The sequence below is a fragment of the Gossypium arboreum genome, chromosome 3 (genome assembly GCF_025698485.1).
Source record: "Gossypium arboreum isolate Shixiya-1 chromosome 3, ASM2569848v2, whole genome shotgun sequence".
In the NCBI taxonomy this organism is placed as follows: Eukaryota; Viridiplantae; Streptophyta; class Magnoliopsida; order Malvales; family Malvaceae; genus Gossypium; species Gossypium arboreum.
In genome coordinates this window covers 56643404-56663288 of record NC_069072.1, presented here as the reverse complement: position 1 = coordinate 56663288, position 19885 = coordinate 56643404, and the positions used below count along the sequence as shown (strand labels likewise).

The window sequence follows — 19885 nt, the reverse complement described above, 5'->3', positions numbered from 1 at the left end:
TATTTATTCAATCAACTTCTTGGACAGTCATATATTTAGTGGTCTATGTTGATGTTTTGATCTTTACAAGAAATAGTAAAATTACAATTGATCTCTTAATCAAGAAACTTGGGTTGCTTGCCTACATTCTTGGTGTTAAGCTGTTCACACTTCTAAGGCGCTTTACTTATCACAAACAAAATAAATTTAAAATAGCTTTCAAGTGATCCGAAGGAATATTATGCTTTACAAAATTTGAATCTGGCTACACTAGTTATAGCCCTTGCCACTAGTGAGTTATTTCAATTCTTTGAGTGCCAATGTCCAATCATAGAAGGTTAAATTATTTCATCTTTCATAATACCAGCTAACAAAAAGGTGACACATAACACGCTTTTGCTAGAAATCATATTCTTCTTATAGGTAAAATAAAATGAAATTGATAATTTTATTATCGCTTTTGACAAAAAAAGAACTTTAAGTAGTAATTGGAAAAGCAATATAATTTGGGGCGAATTTTATAAGTAGGCCATCATCAAACATTAGACTGTTCTTATGATATTAATTAGCTATCTTATTTGTAGAATACATAGAGGTTTCTACCTTGGTAACTGCATGTTTATTAAGATGCAGAGAGGCAGAGAACAGAGATGATTGAATTTCTACTATTCTCCTTTTGCTTTTTCATGGTATTCGAAGAACTTGTTCCCCAACTTTGTTGGCTGGAACATTTTCTTCAAGAACACGCCATCGGTTATTTATTGTGCTAATTTAAGTTCTATATATCTTCGTGCTAATCCAGTTTTTCAGTCAATAATGAAATATACTTGTTTCATTAGTTTTCCCTTTTCTCGCTAATTACATGTGAAGATACCACGATATTTCATCAATAAACTCCCGAGTTTTTACCTTCACAAAACTTCATTAGAAAGAAGAGTAGCGGCTAACAGTATCAGATACTTTTAGCTTTCGCTAGGCTATTCTTGTTTGTCTTTTTCTCGGTTCTGTAAGCATTTTGTTTTTTTTTTTTCTTTAGCTTCTTCACATTAGCCTTGGTTGTTCATAAAAGAAAAAAAAAACGAGTATTCCAAAAGCACAAACAAATAAAGTTGTGGAGAGGAGCGCATGAAAAAGGTATGATTGAAGTTGATCTTAGTGTCAAGACACTTATTTACCAAAAAGAGAACATAATTGATACATTTTCTATATAAACAATGCTACATACCAGTGAACCCCTGAAACAATCTCTCCATTATTATTCCTTTTCCTTTTACATTTGTGATTTCGGTGAGATTACATACAGTAATCTACACCGGTATGAGATTCCAAGCTTGTAAGATTGGATTCACGTGTTTGGTGAGTGATAAATAACAGCTGCTAAGAATATTCAAGCCGTCTATGACTTAGAGGAACCAGCAGCCATTGATAAGCTCCTCACTGCAACCTTCACTGCACCTACAGTGCTAAGTTGCCTCATCTCTGGGCTCAGCCCATGTCTCTCCTTGTTCTTACACTCTTCCTCAATCTGAACCCCCACAAAGTAAGCTACCTGAACATATATAATCAGTATAAGCGGGCAAAACAGAAACAACACTATTACTATATAGCATTGATCCTCTCCAAGTTGGCTTTTAGATAATAGAGAAAAACTGAAACATTTACACTCCACAATTTGAGAGCTATTAACACCTTGATTATCGACAATAACTGAGTTTTAGCCCATACCCCAATTTCCCAACCTCGATCAACTTTCAGCAATACCTGGGCTTACCATCAATATATTCAATAAGAAAGTTTAAGGTAATATTAAAAACCCAAATCTTGAAACAATGGTTTATAAAGCCTTTCAGCCACTCTAATGAGAATAACAGAGCAAAAGTCAGACCATTCCAACATAAAGAGAGACAGAATGAGGCGGCAAAAAATCACGTAATAAACATACATACTCAAGTTCTACTGCTTATATGCTACTAAGTATCACACTGGCTTAAGCTATGACAGGCATGCCTACTGGGCTGACATGACATGACAAACTGTGTTTCTTGTCTTCTTCTTCTTTTTTCTTTTTTTTTTTTAAAAAAAACCTTGCAGAAAACAAAAAATTTCATCCTTTGCTTTTATTGAGGCATAACATGAAAGTAAAATTCGTGTTAAATAAAACTGATACACCCATTATCATCAATACTTGACTTCAGTGATTGAAGCTGAAGCTACACTAAGTGGCCAACAAGAAGATGTGAATAATATTCATATTGTCAACAGAATACCATAAATTAGTATCACAGTCCTTATCTGGACTAATGAAAGGCAATGCATCTGCAATAACACTTTACCTTGCCAAAGGCATTACGAACAGGTGATAAGTGAAGGCAATTCCAAAATGAGCTTTTGTCCTTCCTGGTATAGTAATAAGAATGCTTAGACCTTATGGAGACAATGCCATACTTCAGTAAACATTGGAAGTGTTCAAGTATCAACCTGTAACTTAAAATACGTACTGTGCATGCTTGCTCTGTTTGAATACTTTCCTTTATCTGGAAGAAAAAGTAGGAAATAAGTAACAATGCACCCAACATAAAGTCCGTATATCAGTTTATGAAGTTTAGAAGTTTACATTGGATAAAGCAAATACCTGATGTAAAGTTGAAGTATCTGTATCAGCGCCATTCAAAACTGCAAAATTAAGCCCCAATATTTCATGCCTATCATAGCCTATTGAGGCAAAGAAGTAGGTAAGCAGCTACATAAACTGCATCCTTAATTGAATTTACAAACAATCTACTCTAGTTCTTTCCCTTTTCAATGGTTAAGCAATTATGAGGTTGACTATGATGCCTAGATTAGGTAAAGCACCTGTCAATTTTAAGAAGGCGTCACTTGCATAAACTATAGGCATCCCGGGTAAATGTGAATCAATTCTGCAAGGCCACAAAATATGTTGCAGGTAACCCAAAGAAAGAGACATCAGAAATCCCTGATAAAGCTGATTATATGATAAAATAAAATAAGAAAATTAAAGAATTTGCAAACAACTCACAGTACAAAGCTTTGTTTGATTCTACCAAGTGATATATTTAATGATGAACTGACGTAGCATACCCCAGGTACACTGCATCTCGTCCCACAGACCAATCTGCCAGTTGACTCACTATAGTTGGTTAGCACAGACAAGATGCTGTTAAATGCATTCACTGCCATTCGCTTCTCAAAATCACTTGCCTCGCATGTCTCTTCAATATCTAATACTGTAATATACACTTTATAGATGAGAACTCAAACAAGTAAATCCAATTGCAAATGGAACATGAAGATAGCTGTCATCAAAACAAAGAGTGAAACATCAATTAAGCAGGCAGATAATGGATGGAAAATTGAGGGTGGAAATGGAAAAAGTTCATAGGTGAGTGCAAAAAGTGCTATTTATGAACATATTTGCAATTATACGTACAGTTGCCAACAAGTATACTAGTAGTCGAAGCATACTGAATAAAAATATTTTTCATACCAGTGTCCAGTTACTTAGTTTAGACCAAATACTAAAGCTATGTTACATTTAATTAGGCTCTGGAGCTCACAAACGAGCAATAATTTGATTGCATCAAATGTATGAGCAAACCGCAGTTGATCGAACAATAATGGCTACATTATAAAACATATGTAGCTGAGAAAACGAACCATTAGTAGCGGAATCCAAGGACAAAACACGACCCAATTCCAGCACAGGATTGGTATCCACTTCCTTCCTACAAGAGCCGAACATAATCTCATTAAAGCCCGAGCCATCCTCATTCAAGTTCACCCCTCCGTTCCTCCTGGGTTTCCTGGTAATCGGGACCTGAACAGCCACGAAATGAATCACCCTCCCATCTTCTTTGCCAAAAACCGGACTCATATGAAACAACATCCAAAACGGCGTCCCGTCTTTACGATAATTCACCAAATTCACTTGAACATCCCTCTCTTGTCGAATCGCTTCGCTTATTTCCATCGCCGTTCTCCGATTGGTTTTGGGGCCCTGAAATATCTTGCCGTTTTGGCCGATCACTTCTTCTAGGGAATAACCCGACATTTTTAGGAAGCCCCGGCTGGCAAAAACGATAGGGTGGCCTGAAATAGAAGGATCGGTGATGGTGAAATTGTCGGGTAGTTCGTCGAGAGCTTCGCGAACCCATTGGGAGTAACGGGTATTGAAAGATTGTTGGATTAAACCCAATTTAGAATCCATCTTCGTCGTTGTTGGCGTTGTTTTTTAAGACCTGCGATTCTGGGTTTCGCGGTTGGAACCAATCCCATGTGGGTAGTAATATATTTGAAAGAAGTTTGAAGAATTCGCAGACTGAAAATATCAAAGAAAAAAAGCAAAAGACAGGAACCGAGAACAGAAAAAGCTTTAAAAATTCTAAAAATTACTAGGAGAAGGTGGAAGAGTATTGAATGTAAAGTTGATTAATAGTAATGTTTTGTCTTTTAGAAGCAAACTGTGTGTGTGTGGGAGTGAGTAAGGTGAAAAGGAAGAAAAGGAGTGGGTGTGAGAAGTGGGAAATTGGGAAAATATCTTAGGAAATCAAAATTAGGAGCGAATGAACAACGATGCTTGAGCAATTCCAATCAATCGTTTTTCTTTTTTGGTTTTTTGCCTTTTGGCTTCAATGAATGAATATTTGTGATGATTGGGAGTTGCCCAGTTGGAGAATCATCTACCTCTACTATTACTATTGCAAACTATAAACCACAAACTAGGAGCCTGGAAACAAAAAGCAGAATGCAGTCAAGCATTACGTTTCCATAGTTAATTTGATTGGCTTCGAACAACTTGACAATTGATGTGATGGATTTTTTTCTATAATCCAACAAAAATGGTAAGATTAGTATTAAACATTTAGATGAGAGATCATATGAATTAAGAGTGAAGAAAACAAAAGAGAAGGGCCTCTCACAAAGTATAAAGGTGGAAGGTTCCCAACCAATTTACGCTACAAATCCAACCAAAATCCCTCCTTTTAAATGTCTTACAAATTCCACTTTTGTTTAAAATTAAAATAAATTAATTTTTGTATTAAAATTTTTCATTCATTTTCACTCAAATCTATTCCATTACCCTATTTCTCTACTCAAAACAGAATGCCCCCCCGCCCCTTCTTTTATTCAATTATTATTGACCCCAATGCAACAAAATATAAAAACTTCCAAAGTTGAATTATATAATTTGTCTATAGCCATTTTATTTCTCCAGGCTGAGACAGGGAAAGAAAGAAAAGCCGAGGTGGCACAATTCTCTCTCATACTTATCCTTTTAGCCGCGTCATCTCATTGTCATTCTTTTCTTAACTTATTATTTTTCAAGTCACAAGAAACCGAGTCAAATCACATTCATTTTCCTGATGTGTTTTTGGTACTCAAATGTTAAATGTCTACTCATTTAATTATTTTATATTTATAGTTTACAACAAAACTACACAATGCATACTTATTCCCTTTTATTTTAAAAAACTAACTGAGGTTGGATTGCTTATTTACAAGATCAATTTTAGTGGAAAACACAAAATACCTTTAGTTAATTACTATTATTCAATTACCCTTTTTAATTATTTTAAAACATATTCATGAAGTAAGTGAAAAAATAAAGAAATTATATAAATTAATAATTAGATTTCAGTGAAAATAACAAAATTAACAATTTAAATAATTATCTTCTCTATTAGATTTAAGAAATTTTATAATTACTTAAATAAAATTTAAAATTTTGTAAAAATATATTTAAAAATTTCATTATAAATATTATAAAACAATTAAATAATTTTTTAATTTATACATATAACCATGTGCAGGCAAACAAACTAATCATATTATATTATATTATATTATATTATGACACATTCATGACAAAATTGACATCTTAAAAGTTTGAAGTCTTGTATTGAAGTGTTGTCATAAGTGTTTTAGTTTGAATTTAAATTAATTTTAATAAATTTATTGTAAAAGTATAGAAATTTCAAAGCCATATAATAATATTTATTAATTGTTTTAGAATTTCAGTTTTAATATTTTTTATTAAGTTAATATCAAGTTAATTCGTGATATTAATTTAATAAAATAGTTAAATAATAGTATAGATTATATTTTAGGGATAAATCTTAAAATTATATATGAACTTTGATCTAATATATGATTTAATATATAAATTTTGATTTGGTGTAATTATACACATAAAATTTGATTTTGGTTCAAATTTCTATATGATACTTTAAATTTTATATTTTATTTAATCATACACATTTAAAGAAATAAATACATTAATTTATTTTTATAATAGATAAATATAATTATTTATGTATGCAATACATAACTATAAAATGATGTTATATCAATAATTGTGTTAATAATTTGTGAGAATTGAATCCAATCAAAATTTCATATTTAAAATTGCACTTTAGACCAAAGTTCATGTATAATTTTGAGATCTATTCCTATAGCCTAATATAATGTGTACATTAAATGTAATTTATTTTAAAGTTAATTTATGTATGTTTATTTTAATAATTTTTATAAATAATAATTAATTATATTTTATTTTATCTTCTTTATTTTTTAATTTTTAATCACTTTTTGTGCAAATACATATAAAATATTTTAGACTTAATTTTATTCAACTATATATTATCATTGAGTTGATTGCATTAAATTATTACTTTAAATAAAATAATTAAATCTTTTGGAAGTTTAAGTAAATAGGAAAATAAATAAAATTATATGTTAATAAGTAAAGTAAATTTGCACAAATATTAGTTTGAAGTAACTTTCAACTTCCTAATTTTTATATTTATTTATTAATAGATGTGGAATACATCAGATATAAATTCATACACTTAAATATAATGTGAAACAATAGTAAAAGAAGTAGGATCAATCTTACAGGAATTGATATATTTAAAACTGCTATTCATTTTAATCAGGACATGTAGTAAGTAATTTTCATGCTTATAACTTATGTCAACTTATACGAAAAATAAATGGGAATTAAATAAAATAAAATAAAATAAATATGCGGTAAATAATTAGAACATAATTAAAAGCCGATGATATAAGGCTTCAGCTTCAAATTGATTTTTAATGATTTCAATATGACTTTAAAGTCTGACAAATGAATTTATTTATTTTCTACATTTTTATAAAAAATATTTTAAAATCAGTTATTAACTAAATTGAATGAATGATAGTAATCTAAGTTGCTTCGACAACGAATCAATTATTTTTTACATCTCGTGTTTAAATCTGTCGTTCAAGTTGAGTGTAGGGTGCCACAGTTCTGATCGAGTAATATGGTCTACAAAAATTAGAATATCTATAATAACTGGTGTAATAAAATATTTTTTATAATAACACAAACATCGCATTCAAACTTTAATAATTAGTGTAATAAGATAACATTCGTATAATCAAACAAAATGTTACTAGTTTTGTGTTTTACACAAAATTTTATGCAAGTTATAAGAATTTGTGTAACTGGGTAATATATTCTATAATTTGTTTTATTACAATATTTATAAAGGTTAAATATAAAATTAGTACTCGAACTTGTCCACTTCTCCTATATTGGAACTTGTAGTTTTTTTTTGTCCCAGATTGGTACTTAAATTTTTTTCCGTCCACTATATTGGTACCTGAGCCTAACGCCGTTAGTTTTTTGCTGACGTGGCAATACTGGCCAATCGTACGCCATCATGTGGCGTTCTCTTGTAACTCTTTTTCTTTTCTTTTTTTTTTACTTCTTTTTATTTTTATTTTCCCTACCTCTATCTTCTTCATCTTTCTTGGTTTTTTTTCTACAAAAAATCTTCATTTTCAATTTTTTTTGCCTCTTTCCCGATAACTAAACAAACTTTTTTAATTTTTTTTCTTAATGAAAATGCCATTAGGGCACAAAAGTTCGAGGAATCCAGCAGCTATCATTTATTCTCTCATGAACAAAAGAGAAAAGCTTCAAGACGAGTTTCACAATATCGAATAGCAGGTAATAGTTTTCCAACTTTCTCAGGGAAAATTTTGCTCTTTCTTTTCCCTCTTTTATGTGTATATATATTGGTAAAGAATCTACAAATTCGATGAATTTCACAATTAAAATTAAATTTCTTAATCCATTTCATATTTTTGTTGCAAGTTTTTGAGTTAGAAACTAATTATTTACAAGATTCGAGCCATTTCAGGCATGTTTTGAAATGATTTGAAGGGTTTCTTTCTTCATCCAAAAACACAAAAAAGTAATTATTATTATTTATTAACCGAAAATTTATTAATTGTTGGAAATTTTATATATGAATTTATTTTTAATCATTTAAAAGTCAAGAAAAAAACCCAAGAATCTGACGTCGGTTCTTCATTACAGTTGGCCCTGAAATTGGGAGATGAAGAGAATGAATAAGAAAGATGAAGAAGACAGATGTAGGGAAAAGAAAAAGAAAAAAAAAGACAGAACCAGTGGCCGTCAATTCATCTAATCCACCCTTGATCACATTTAGATCAGACTTTGAATCCCAATCAATCTTTACCACTTGATTCTTTCTTAACGCTTTTGATTACTCTGGTTTTTTTTTTTTTGTGTGTTTTGGTTTTTCTGGGTCATATTTTGTTGAGATTTTTCCTTCTACCTTATGGGTTTTATTTGTTTGTTTGAGCAAACAAATTAAATGGGCAAAATAAAGAAAGAAAAGTCTGGCAAGTTGATAAGCATAGCAACTATAGAGAAAGACGTACCCAAGCTGAACAATGGCAAAGCTCTTACTGAATGCAGCGAACGACAGTGAATGGTGAACAGTAGCTAAAAACTGTGATATTTTACGATTTTAAGAAATTGGTGTTGTCTATCAAAGATGTTATGGGTGAATGGGTAGGGAAAATGAAAAAGAAAAGAAAAAGAAAAAGAGTTACAAGAGGATGCCATATGGCAGCGTGCTTTTGGCTAGTGCTGTTGTTGGAAATTGTTGATTGCAAATTCATTATTCATGTAACACTCCTTACTCGTGTCCGACGCCGGAACAGGGTACGAGGTGTTACCGGACTTAATCATTCACAAACATGCAAAAACTGGGCTACAAAATTTCATTCGTATCAAAACTTTTCATACACATGCATAATGTCCCATTCATGGGCCTACGAAGCCCTAAACATGCATTGAAAGTAGTTAGGGACTAAACCGAGAACCTTAGAAATTTTTGGAAAAATTTAGAAAATTTTTGGAAAAATTTAGAAAATTTTTCCATGACACAAGGCCACACGTCCGTATGGACACAGGGACACGCCCATGTGCCTTCGGTACGCCCGTGTCCTCAAGCCGTGTAACTCTCTGACTATGACGTTAGCGAATAATTTGAACCAAACGGTCAAGCCACACGCCCGCGTGCTAAGGTCGTGTCCCCTACACGATTAAGACACACGGCCGTGTCTCAGCCCGTGTAGCCAACACTTAGGCTATTTTCCAAGCCTTTAAGTTACCCTTAATCCTTCACATATTTATTTCCATATTACACAATTAATTTATGGCCACGACCATCTAGATTTGGTCATAAAACATTCATCATGCACATATGTCTTAGTACCAATCATGCATGCCTTACAAGCATAATCACATCACAAGCGCTAGAACTTAGCATGGATAGATAGATTTATAAACCATAATCACAATGAGCCACACCTCATGGCTATATATAAGTAACTCACTGTAAGCCAATATCTTTGGCTAATCATAATAACGGCTAACATAAAAACTAAGTCCCTATACATGCCACTCATACAAAAACGCTTAACATAGATTGGTCAATACTTCAAAGGCGATGGCTTGATAGTGTGATGCTGCCTTCGACGATCTCCAACCCTGAGCTAACCCGTCAACATTAAAGAAAAGGAAAGGAAGGGAGTAAGCTTTATAGCTTAGTAAGACCGTATGAAAATAATAAGCAATTTATCAACTTGCTTCTCAAGGTAATTCAACCATATTTGTACTTTTATTTATGTTCAGGTCAAACTGTTTTCTCAAGTCACAGTCATTAAATTATTTATATCTAGAGCTACAAAACTCCAAATTAAGTTCCGCTAATTTTCCCTAAACCTATACTCACATATCTTCTTACCATAAAATTTTTAGAATTTTTTATCTAGCCAATAAGTACAGTTTATTCTTTAAAATGACCCCTATTTTTCTGTTTGACAGTTCCAACCCCTCTTCACTAAAAATTAATTATCTCCTCATACGGGATTTAGATGATGTTCTCTTTTGTTTCTTTTGAAAATAGATTCATTAAGGATTCTAAGCATATAAATTATAACCCTTTATTATTTTTGTACACTTTTTAATGATTTTCCCAAATCGGAATAGGGGATTTCAAAATCATTTAGACTCTGTCTCACAACAATTCAAATATCTCATAAGATGGACTTCTTTTATATGAAACTAGAATCAGTAAGATTAATTTCGTATTTTATTCAGCCTCTAATTTGATTTCCACAATTTTTGGTGGATTTTTAAAGTTGGACTACGGCTGCTGTCCAAAACTGTTTCAATGCTAATTTTACCTCTTCATAATTATCTGTAAATAGGCTTTTATGCTAATCAATTTCTCTTTTCATATTCATTAGGCCACAAGGTGAAGGGGTAAACATATCATGTCCCAATTTAATTCGACCTAAAAGCCTCATATATAATCATCAATCAAATTTACGACATAATTACCCACCATAGGTATCGACCTAATATTTACAAGGTCGTCACAAAGTCATTCTCATAAGTATGACTTACTTATTTACATTCTTACCAAAAGTCTAATATGCATCGAGCTCATCACTCATGAATTTTTTAGTACATACCTGTACCCTTTCAACATGATCATAAACATATCTTACTCATTTTCATAGCTAGAACTCACTTGTATCATTCTTACTATCAAGGCAACATAACTAGAATCATTATCTCATGGGTTCGAATAAGAACCTGTACCACTTACAACATGATTATATCCTTCCATATCATTATCATGAGCCTTAAAATAACCCGTGAACCCTTTTGGAATACTAATGGATATTTGATAAGCCTCACACAAGAGGGTGAATTGCCGATGCCATGTCCCAGACATGGTCTTACACTAGCTCACATGTCGAGGCCAATGCCATGTCCGAGAGATGGTCTTAGAGTAGCTCTCGTCTTAATGCCGAGGCCATGTCCAACATGGTCTTACACTGACTCACAGTCAACACCGATGCCACATCCAACATGGTCTTACATTGGCTCTTATAACGTAGCCAATGCCATGTTTCAAACATGGTCTTACACTGGCATACAAAATGTGGTTGATACCATGTCCCAGACATGGTCTTACACTAGCTCACATGTCACCCCAAATGTCATGGCATGGATATCCAATCTATTCCTCAGTTCAATCGAGACTCAACTATATTAAATTTCATCATGCATTTTCAATCATATTACGCAAAATTAATCATTTAACACATAAAAATGATAAAGTTACCTTACTTACATACAACTTACACATTTCAATGGAATATCATATTCCATCCAATTTCTAATGTATTCAATCATCACATAAATGTTATTAACATTTGGCATCACTTTCTCATACTTAATATCATCAACATATAATTTAATACAATCATAACAAGATAGATTTCAAGTATATTAACAATAATATAGATAACATGCTTATTTAGTCACACGGACTTACCTCGAATGAAATTTCGGTTAATTATTTCATTTTAGTCCATAACCTCGTACCTTCCTATTTAAGCCCGAATCTCAATTTTCTTGATCTAAAATAATAAAATCCACTACTTAAATCATCATATTAACCAATATATTTCATAATTTATACTTTGGAAAAATGACTATTTTGCCCCTAAACTTTCACAAAATTTACGATTTTGCCACTAGGCTCGTAAAATGATTTTTATCAAATTTTCTCACTAACCAAGCCTAGCCGAATTCTTTTTATACTAGAAGTAGCCCAAAATTTCAATTATTTCTTACACTTATCACTCATTTTATAAACTTTACAAAATGGTTCATTTGAGGTGTTTTCATGAAAAACCTTTCACAAAAGTTGTTTATTAAACAAACAAGATTCATTTTCTTTCACAAATTTTCAGCAAATATTACAAACGCTCTCATGGCAAAACCCAAGACTTTCAACCATTTTGCAAAATAGTCCCTTCATTAGCTAGCTCATGCTACAAGGGTCCTAAAAATACAAAAAATCATCAAGAAAGACTATCTAAATCACTTACTTGCAAGGGATATAAGTGGCTGATATTTTTGAGCTTTCAAAACCCCCTATTTGCTGGTATTTTCAATGGAGAAGAAGATGAGAAAAAGATTATATCATTCTCTCTTTAGTTTATTTTATTTCTAGCCAATTTAGTCACCAAAACTCACCTAACTTTGACAACTTTCTTCTTTTTGTCTCTATGGCCGACCACCACTAATTTAACCGCCTATTTTCACTTTAAAGACCCCCAATTATGATTCTCTAGCTATTTAACACATTTGGCTGGTAAAACAAAACTTTTGCCCTTTATGCGATTTAGTCATTTTTCTCAATTAAGCTCACAAACACTAAAATTAATTCACCAAAATTTTCATGCACTTATATAATCATGCTATGACACATAAAATAATATTAGAAATAATTTCTCAAACCTCGAATTTGTGGTTTTGTAACCACTATTCCGAATAGGCTCAAAATTGGGCTGTTACAATTCATGAGCATTTATTAAATTAGAAAGTGATTTATTCATCCAATGGATAAATTTGATTTCCATAGGACATGTTTCTTCTAAGAAGAATGTCTAACACAAAGGGTTGTGACTCTTTAAAAGTGTCCATTTAGTGCGCATAAATAGAGGGACTATGGCGCTCATAATAATCATTACAATCAATCCAATTTCAAAAATTACAGTAAGAGTTAGGGAATTCCTTGATTTTGCTAATCAAAGAAAATAAAAAAGCTTAGTTGTATCCTGGGAGGACTTTTGTCTTAACTCTCTAGCAACTTTGTGTGGGGGAAAATTATTCTCTCTGGAAAGCGTCACCCATGACTCGAAGTCTACTGTTTAATTAAATATTGTTTTCATATCTATCTTCTCCATTCAAATACCCCAACAATCAAAGAGAACAATTTTGGACATGGCGACGGAGGCTACCATTGCATTCAAAATGATGAAATAAGAGCTTGTGAAACTTGACTGATTTGATGACTCAAACTTCAATCGCTAGAAAGGCAAGGTGTTGTTCCTTCTTATCATCTTGAATGTGGCATACATTCTAGATCCAAACCTACAACTCATGGAAGATCCCACCTGTAACATCCTTAACCCATATCCGTCGCCGAATCATGGTTAGAGAGCATTACCTGAGTTTACAGAAAAAATACAGTTAATTCATGTCATTTACTATTCATAACATAAACAAATCATAATTCAACATTTTGTCTCTTAAATGGACCCTTAAGGCCTAACTTATACGTTAGAAACAAATCAGGATTATATCGAAAACTTAAAGAATTTTTCATGAGATTTCAAAATTTTTCTTAAAAACAAGGGTCATATGCCCATGTGGGTAAGCCGTGTGAGCCAAGTGACACACCCGTGTCTCAAGCCCTGTGGGCATTCAATGTGAGACACACGGTCATGTCCTAGCCCATGTCCTTACCTGTTTAACTCTCTGACTTGGGTCACACGGCCAGCCACACACCCTTGTGCTAGGCAATGTGGACAATTTAACTTTTGAAAATTAAGTGTAGGTTTTATACGGCCAAGACACATGCCTATGTGTTGGACCGTGTGTCTCACACAGTTGAGACACACGCCCGTGTCTCTATCTGTATAACCAATTCTGAGCATTCTGTTTCTCAATTTTTAAGATGCAGGGGACATACGGCCAAACCACACGCCTATACGCATGGTCGTGTATCACAAACGATTGAGACACAAGCCCATGTGTCTACCCGTGTGGACGAAAATAAGCCATTTTTATGGCCACTTTTCTCACCCAAATTCATCATCAACCTACAAAAACATTTGAATACATTTACCAACCAATTCAAGACATTAAAACCAAACCAAAACCAATCTCATGCATGTCATACTAACTTATATGTTCAAGTATTTAAACTTACCAATTTCACACTTATGTTCATAGAAAAATTTTATCAAATATATTAATTCAAAATCATTCATCAATAGGTTTAGATACTCTCCACCATATAACCATTTCATCACATATTAAACATGTTAAAGTCTTATATAATTACATCAAAATATGCATAACACTAGCAATTTCAAATGGCTAGTTACAGCCAAAATATTTCATCATTTGACCTATTTTAGCCTATACATGCCATTATACTAAAAGTAGTTTTGTTATTTATACCAAAGTGAACTGTAGGATAGTGTGATCTTGCTCTAACCCGCTCCAAAGCTCCAACCTTTACGAGCTTCGGAGTACTATAAAACAGAGTAAACATTTAATGCTTAGTAAGTTCGTATAACAAGAATTTAACTTACCAATCATATTCATTTAAAGTAAGTATGCAAAAATGCATCCAAAACATTATGGCCAATTGCCTAGACACATGCTCTCATCAAACTAGTTAGTCATGAAATTTACATGAATATCAAGAAATCAGAGGTGAGCTCATCATACAACCATTTCCAGGTATTTCAGGGATATTAAAGATATAATTCATTTAATTCTTATATTTTCTCATATCAGGAGTTTTTTCCATTGAATCACTGAAATATCGATGGATACCCGGGTAGTACACACAAGGTGCAATATCAATGATCCATCAATTCATATACGGGGTGCTCATTACAGCACATAATCGTGAAGCCTTCTCTCAAGCCATATAATAGGAAACTCATGTGAGCCATGTAACGGGAAGCTTATCCGAGCTGTATATCGGGAAGCTCATAAGAGCCATAATCAGGAAGTTCACAAAGAACCATATTGGAAAGCTCAAAAAGAGCCATATAACAGGAGCTTCGGATAGCCATACATTGGGAAATTCAAGTAGGTACTATCGGGAAGCTCAAAAAGAGCCAATTTAACAGGAAGCTCACGAAGAGCCTATAATCGAGATGCTCATAAGAACTAAGGCATGTCCACAAAAAATGTAGGATCACAACCTATCGGGACGCTCCGAAGAGCTATAACGGGAACCTCGCAAGAACCATATAACGGGAAGCTCGAGAGGGCTAATAACGGGACGCTCTTTCAAGCTGTGGTATGTCCACAACACATGTAGGACCATAACCAATTTGAGAATCCTGTATCCATCGAATTTTATTTATTCAATCGAGACTTAATACTTATTGAGTATTATCAGTTATGTGACCGATTTTCATACATGTCAATTATATAATACACGTACATAACATTCAATTTAAACATATAAATATACACAATTTAGTTACATGAACTTACCTGGATAGTTGTTCGTTTATGAGAATCTACTAATCTGAAACTTTTTCTTTTCCTCGATCTAACTCCTTATTTGATCTTTCTAGATTCAATTAGGCTTGCTTGATTTTCTTTCTCTTTCCTAGGGTTTCCTTAGAAATTTTTGGGAAAGAAGATGATGAAATAAAATGATATTAGGCTATTATCATATTTATTTATTTCAAATTCCAATTTAGTCCTTTTCTTTTTCTAATTTTCCATGGATGATTCAACGTAAATATCTACTAACTCCATTTAATGGTCTAATTGCCATATAAGGACCTCAACTTTTGAATTCCATAGCTATTTGATACCTATAGCTACTAGAACTCAACTTTTGCATTTTATGCAATTTGGTGCCTTCCACAATTAAGTATGTAATCGGTAAAAATTTTCTTAACGAAATTTTCATATGTTATTCCTATCATAATGTAGACCATGCAATAATATTAAAATAAATTTTCTTTCTAACTTGGATTTATGGTCCCGAAACCACTATTTCGATTTCACTGAAAACGGGCTATTACACCACCCCCAAATACAAACCCTGAAAAAATTACGAAAGTGGCCGAACTCAAGAAAAAGTGCGAGGAAGATAATTTCACATTTCGTGGACACATTCTCAACACCTTGTTCGACCGATTGTATGATTTCTACATGTCGATGCATTCCTTCGTGGAAATATGAAAAGTTCTTGAAGAGAAATACAAAACCGAGCAGCAAGGTTGAGATAATTTTTTAATGATAAAGTATTTCAAATTCAAAATGCTCGATAGTATCCCGATCATGGATCAATCCCATGAACTACAAGTCCTTGTAAACAGGCTTCGTGACCTGAAAGTTGTTATTCTGGAATTGTTACAAGTTAGGGCTATCATCTCAAAGTTGCCCTCGCCTTGAAACAATTATCGAGAGAAACTTTTGTATTTGGCAAAAGACTTTACTGTGAAAAAAATACTTTCGCATTTACGTATTGAAGAGGAAACTCGAAATCGTGATAAGGTGCATCTTTCCCAAAGTTTTAAAGTGAACCATGTGAGCGAGTCCAAAAACTCACGGAATAGTAAGCAAAAGCCTGCATTTGAAACAAGTACATGCAAGACAAGAAGAAAAAATCTCAGAATTGTTACAATTACAATTAAAAAGGACATTACATTAAGAATTATAAAGTTCTAAAAAAGAAGCAAGATGCCACAACTTCCAAAGCCAATATGGTGGAGGGCATGGACTTAGTGGCCATGGTTATGGAAGGGATCGAGAGTTTAGAGATTGGTATGATTACCAAAACTCAACATAGCCATGACAAATAAGTCCTATTGTATCACTCCTAACCCGTATGCATCGCCGGAATAGGGTTACAGAGCATTACCGAACTTAACAATTAAACAATCATACATTTCTCATACATTTTTCATATTCAAATAAAATCATTCACATTCAATCATATTGTCCCTAACACGAGCCCTCGAGGCCCAAAGCATACATTAGAACTATTTCAGGGCAAAACTGATAACTCAGGAAATTTTTGGAAAACATAGAAAATTTTTTAAAATGCAGGGGATACATGCTCGTGCGACTCGGCCGTGTGTTTCACACGACCAAAAACACACCCGTGTCATAGGTCGTGTGGACATTCAAAATAGGATCACATGGTCGTATCCCTACCCGTGTCTGACCCCGTGTAACTCCCTGACTTGGGTCACATGGCCAACCACACACCCGTGTGACTAGCCCGTGTACCCTTCGAAATGGCCTTACATGCCTGTGTGCCAGGCCGTGTGCTAGTCGTGCCAAAACTGTAGGGTATACTGACTTATGCCACACGGCCAAGTCACAAGCCCGTGTGTTGGGCCGAGTGGAGCATACTGACTTGGTTTCTAAATAAACACCAGGAGACACACGGTCGTGTCATCAAATTGTGTGTTACACACGACTGAGACACACACCCGTATTTCTGCCTGTATGGACAAAAATAGGCTATTTACCAAGCCATCTTTATCACCCAAATTAGCATTTACCTACCCAAACCAAATTGCATATAACCACAACTTCAAATGGCATACCAATCTCAAATTTCAACAATTTGATACTCAAAATACCAATTCACAACAAGAATTAACTTAACAATTACAACCACATTATAAAAGACCATTTGCACATATATGTACATAACCAAAAATACAAAAATAAGCCAAGTCACATGGCTATACACATAACTAAAACATACTTCATTTCCAAGCCAAATCAATTGGCTAAATCTATTATAAACACATAGACCATATTAACAACAACTCCTATACATGCCTTATAACCATATTAACAACAACTCCTATAGATGCCTTATAACCAAATACATAAGCTCAAAAGTACCAAAACGATAGCTGGATAGTGTGATGAGATCTCCGACGACTCCCAAATTCGAGCAAACTTCGAAATCACTATAAAACACGAGAAAATAAATAGAGTAAGATATAAAGCTTAGTAAGCTCATATGCTTAATAAGTAAAATTACCATTCAACTACAATTCAAATACATAAACATCACATAATGCAATGCAATTTAAATCCAGAACTTAACACATATTGAATCCAAAGTTTAGACAAGAATTCCATCTATTTCCTTGATTCAATGATTGTATAGTTCACGTACATACCTGTATTAATTCGTATCAGTTTCTTACTCTTCCAATTTATCGATATACCAAATAAACCATTTGGAATAATATTGAATACTCGAGAATCTCACACCCTAAGTGCCAATACATAGCCGAAGCTATCTCAATCTCATATCTCATGTAATGCTCACTCTCGAGCTATCAATGGGTCTGCTCACACAAGCTGACGATCAAGACGTAGCTAGACGGTGCTACTCACAAAAGCTAACTCTAACACCCCGTACCCGAGACCGTTACCGGAGTCGAACACGAGGTGCTAACCGACTAATTCATTTACTCTCGCAGTCCAATTAAAAATTTTTCCAGACGACTGGCTAACTGCGTCACTGTCACCTTAAAAATCATAACTTGAGTTCCACAACTCGAAAATCAGATTCGTAATTTTTCCCTGAAACTAGACTCATGTTTCCATCTACATATTTTTTTCTTAAAATTTTTGGTCGGACCAATTAGTACAGTTTATTAGTTAAAGTCTCCCCTATTCCAGGGTTCGACTACACTGACCTTCATGCATTACGAATGGGATATCTCCATGTACAGGGCTTAAATACTGATGCCGTTTGTTTCTATAGAAACTAGACTCAAAGAGGAATCTATACATATATGGCATGACTCCTAATTATCTCTGGTTAATTTACAATGAATTTCCAAAGTCGGAACAGGGATTCCAGAAACCGTTCTGGCCCTGTTTCACAAAACCTAAATATCTCTTAACATACAACTCATATGACCGCTTCGTTTCTTCCATATGAAAGTAGATTCATCAAGTCTCATTTACATAATTTATTCACTATTTAATTCCATCTCTACTATTTTTAGTGATTTTCACATCCACATCACTGCTGCTGCCAGCATCTATTTTAGGGTAGACTTTATCTAACACATAGTTTCTATGACTCAACTAACCCTCTTGCATATATAGTCCAAAATATAATCAAGATGAACCATTCTAATGGCTGATCGTTGCCAAACATTTCCATGCCTCTTAATGAGCATATACATATCGAATGATTATAACATTATGCTCAAAACATTTATAAGCCATTTTCGCATGGCTATCTAAAATTATACAAATCCAAAGGGTCCATGACCCACAACAAAAGGGTAGTCCTATACATTGACCAAAATATCCTCTCACTACTAGTCTATTCCATACATGCCATAAGATATTCCAAAACGTAGCAGTACCAAACGGTGGGTAGTGATAGTGTGACTAGTTGTCGACGATCCCCGAGCTCGTAGCTTCCAATGAGATCTATAAACAGAGGAAACAAAGTAAGCAGAGTAAGCATTACAATGCTTAGTAAGTTTTTAAGTGTCAACAGATAACAACCAAATCATAACATAGTTGTTTGTATTTTATTTCACTCTTCCTTCGGGCATACTATCCCCTTTACGAATATGCACATCTCATCATATACAATAGGCGATAAACTCTCACATAAAAGTGAGCTCTCGTGACATAGATATATCGTATGATTTCACATAACCTCTCACACTAAACCGATGTCACATAATCATAGGAATAGTCCCATAGATTGCTCTCGTGTGCATCATATATAAACTTGGAGTACATACTGTTTAACCTTTCGCATTGCGTATATTTATAAGCAATTCTTATTACGAAAGTCTTACCCGGACATAATCTCCACACGTAGTCATCGGGTCTTACCGGACATAATCTCCACACGTAGTCATCGGGTCTTACCCGGAACATATTTCCAAGTTT

At 33.6% G+C, this 19885-nt stretch overlaps 1 protein-coding gene across 6 annotated transcripts; it reads right to left on the bottom strand.

Moving 5' to 3' along the window:
- Window positions 1-1146: 1146 nt before the first annotated feature.
- On the bottom strand, window positions 1147-4981 carry LOC108474015 (protein TWIN LOV 1). Of its 6 annotated transcripts, none has more exons than XM_053025711.1 (8): window positions 3655-4980; window positions 3017-3224; window positions 2833-2897; window positions 2612-2691; window positions 2458-2513; window positions 2313-2376; window positions 1669-1740; window positions 1147-1528 (listed from the first exon to the last, which is right to left on the bottom strand). In XM_053025711.1, the coding sequence occupies exons 1-8, from the start codon at window positions 4202-4204 to the stop codon at window positions 1376-1378; spliced, it is 1248 nt and encodes a 415-aa protein (XP_052881671.1). In that variant the 5' UTR covers window positions 4205-4980; the 3' UTR covers window positions 1147-1375. The 6 variants fall into 6 exon arrangements, 5 of the variants coding, with proteins under 5 accessions (XP_052881671.1, XP_052881672.1, XP_017631363.1 ...); XM_053025712.1 differs by having other exon boundaries at window positions 2612-2652; XR_008280081.1 differs by having other exon boundaries at window positions 1471-1528; window positions 2478-2513; window positions 3655-4981.
- Between the last annotated feature and the right edge of the window lie 14904 nt (window positions 4982-19885).

Bases quoted from the DNA above. Each gene is read 5' to 3' on its own strand.
- LOC108474015 (XM_053025711.1), bottom strand. From the start codon at position 4,204: ATGGATTCTAAATTGGGTTTAATCCAACAATCTTTCAATACCCGTTAC. The intron at 2,514-2,611 runs GTATTTGCTTTA...TTTTTCTTCCAG, and splicing joins ATACTTCAACTTTACATCAG to ATAAAGGAAAGTATTCAAAC. The intron at 2,377-2,457 runs GTTGATACTTGA...TTACTATACCAG, and splicing joins GTACGTATTTTAAGTTACAG to GAAGGACAAAAGCTCATTTT.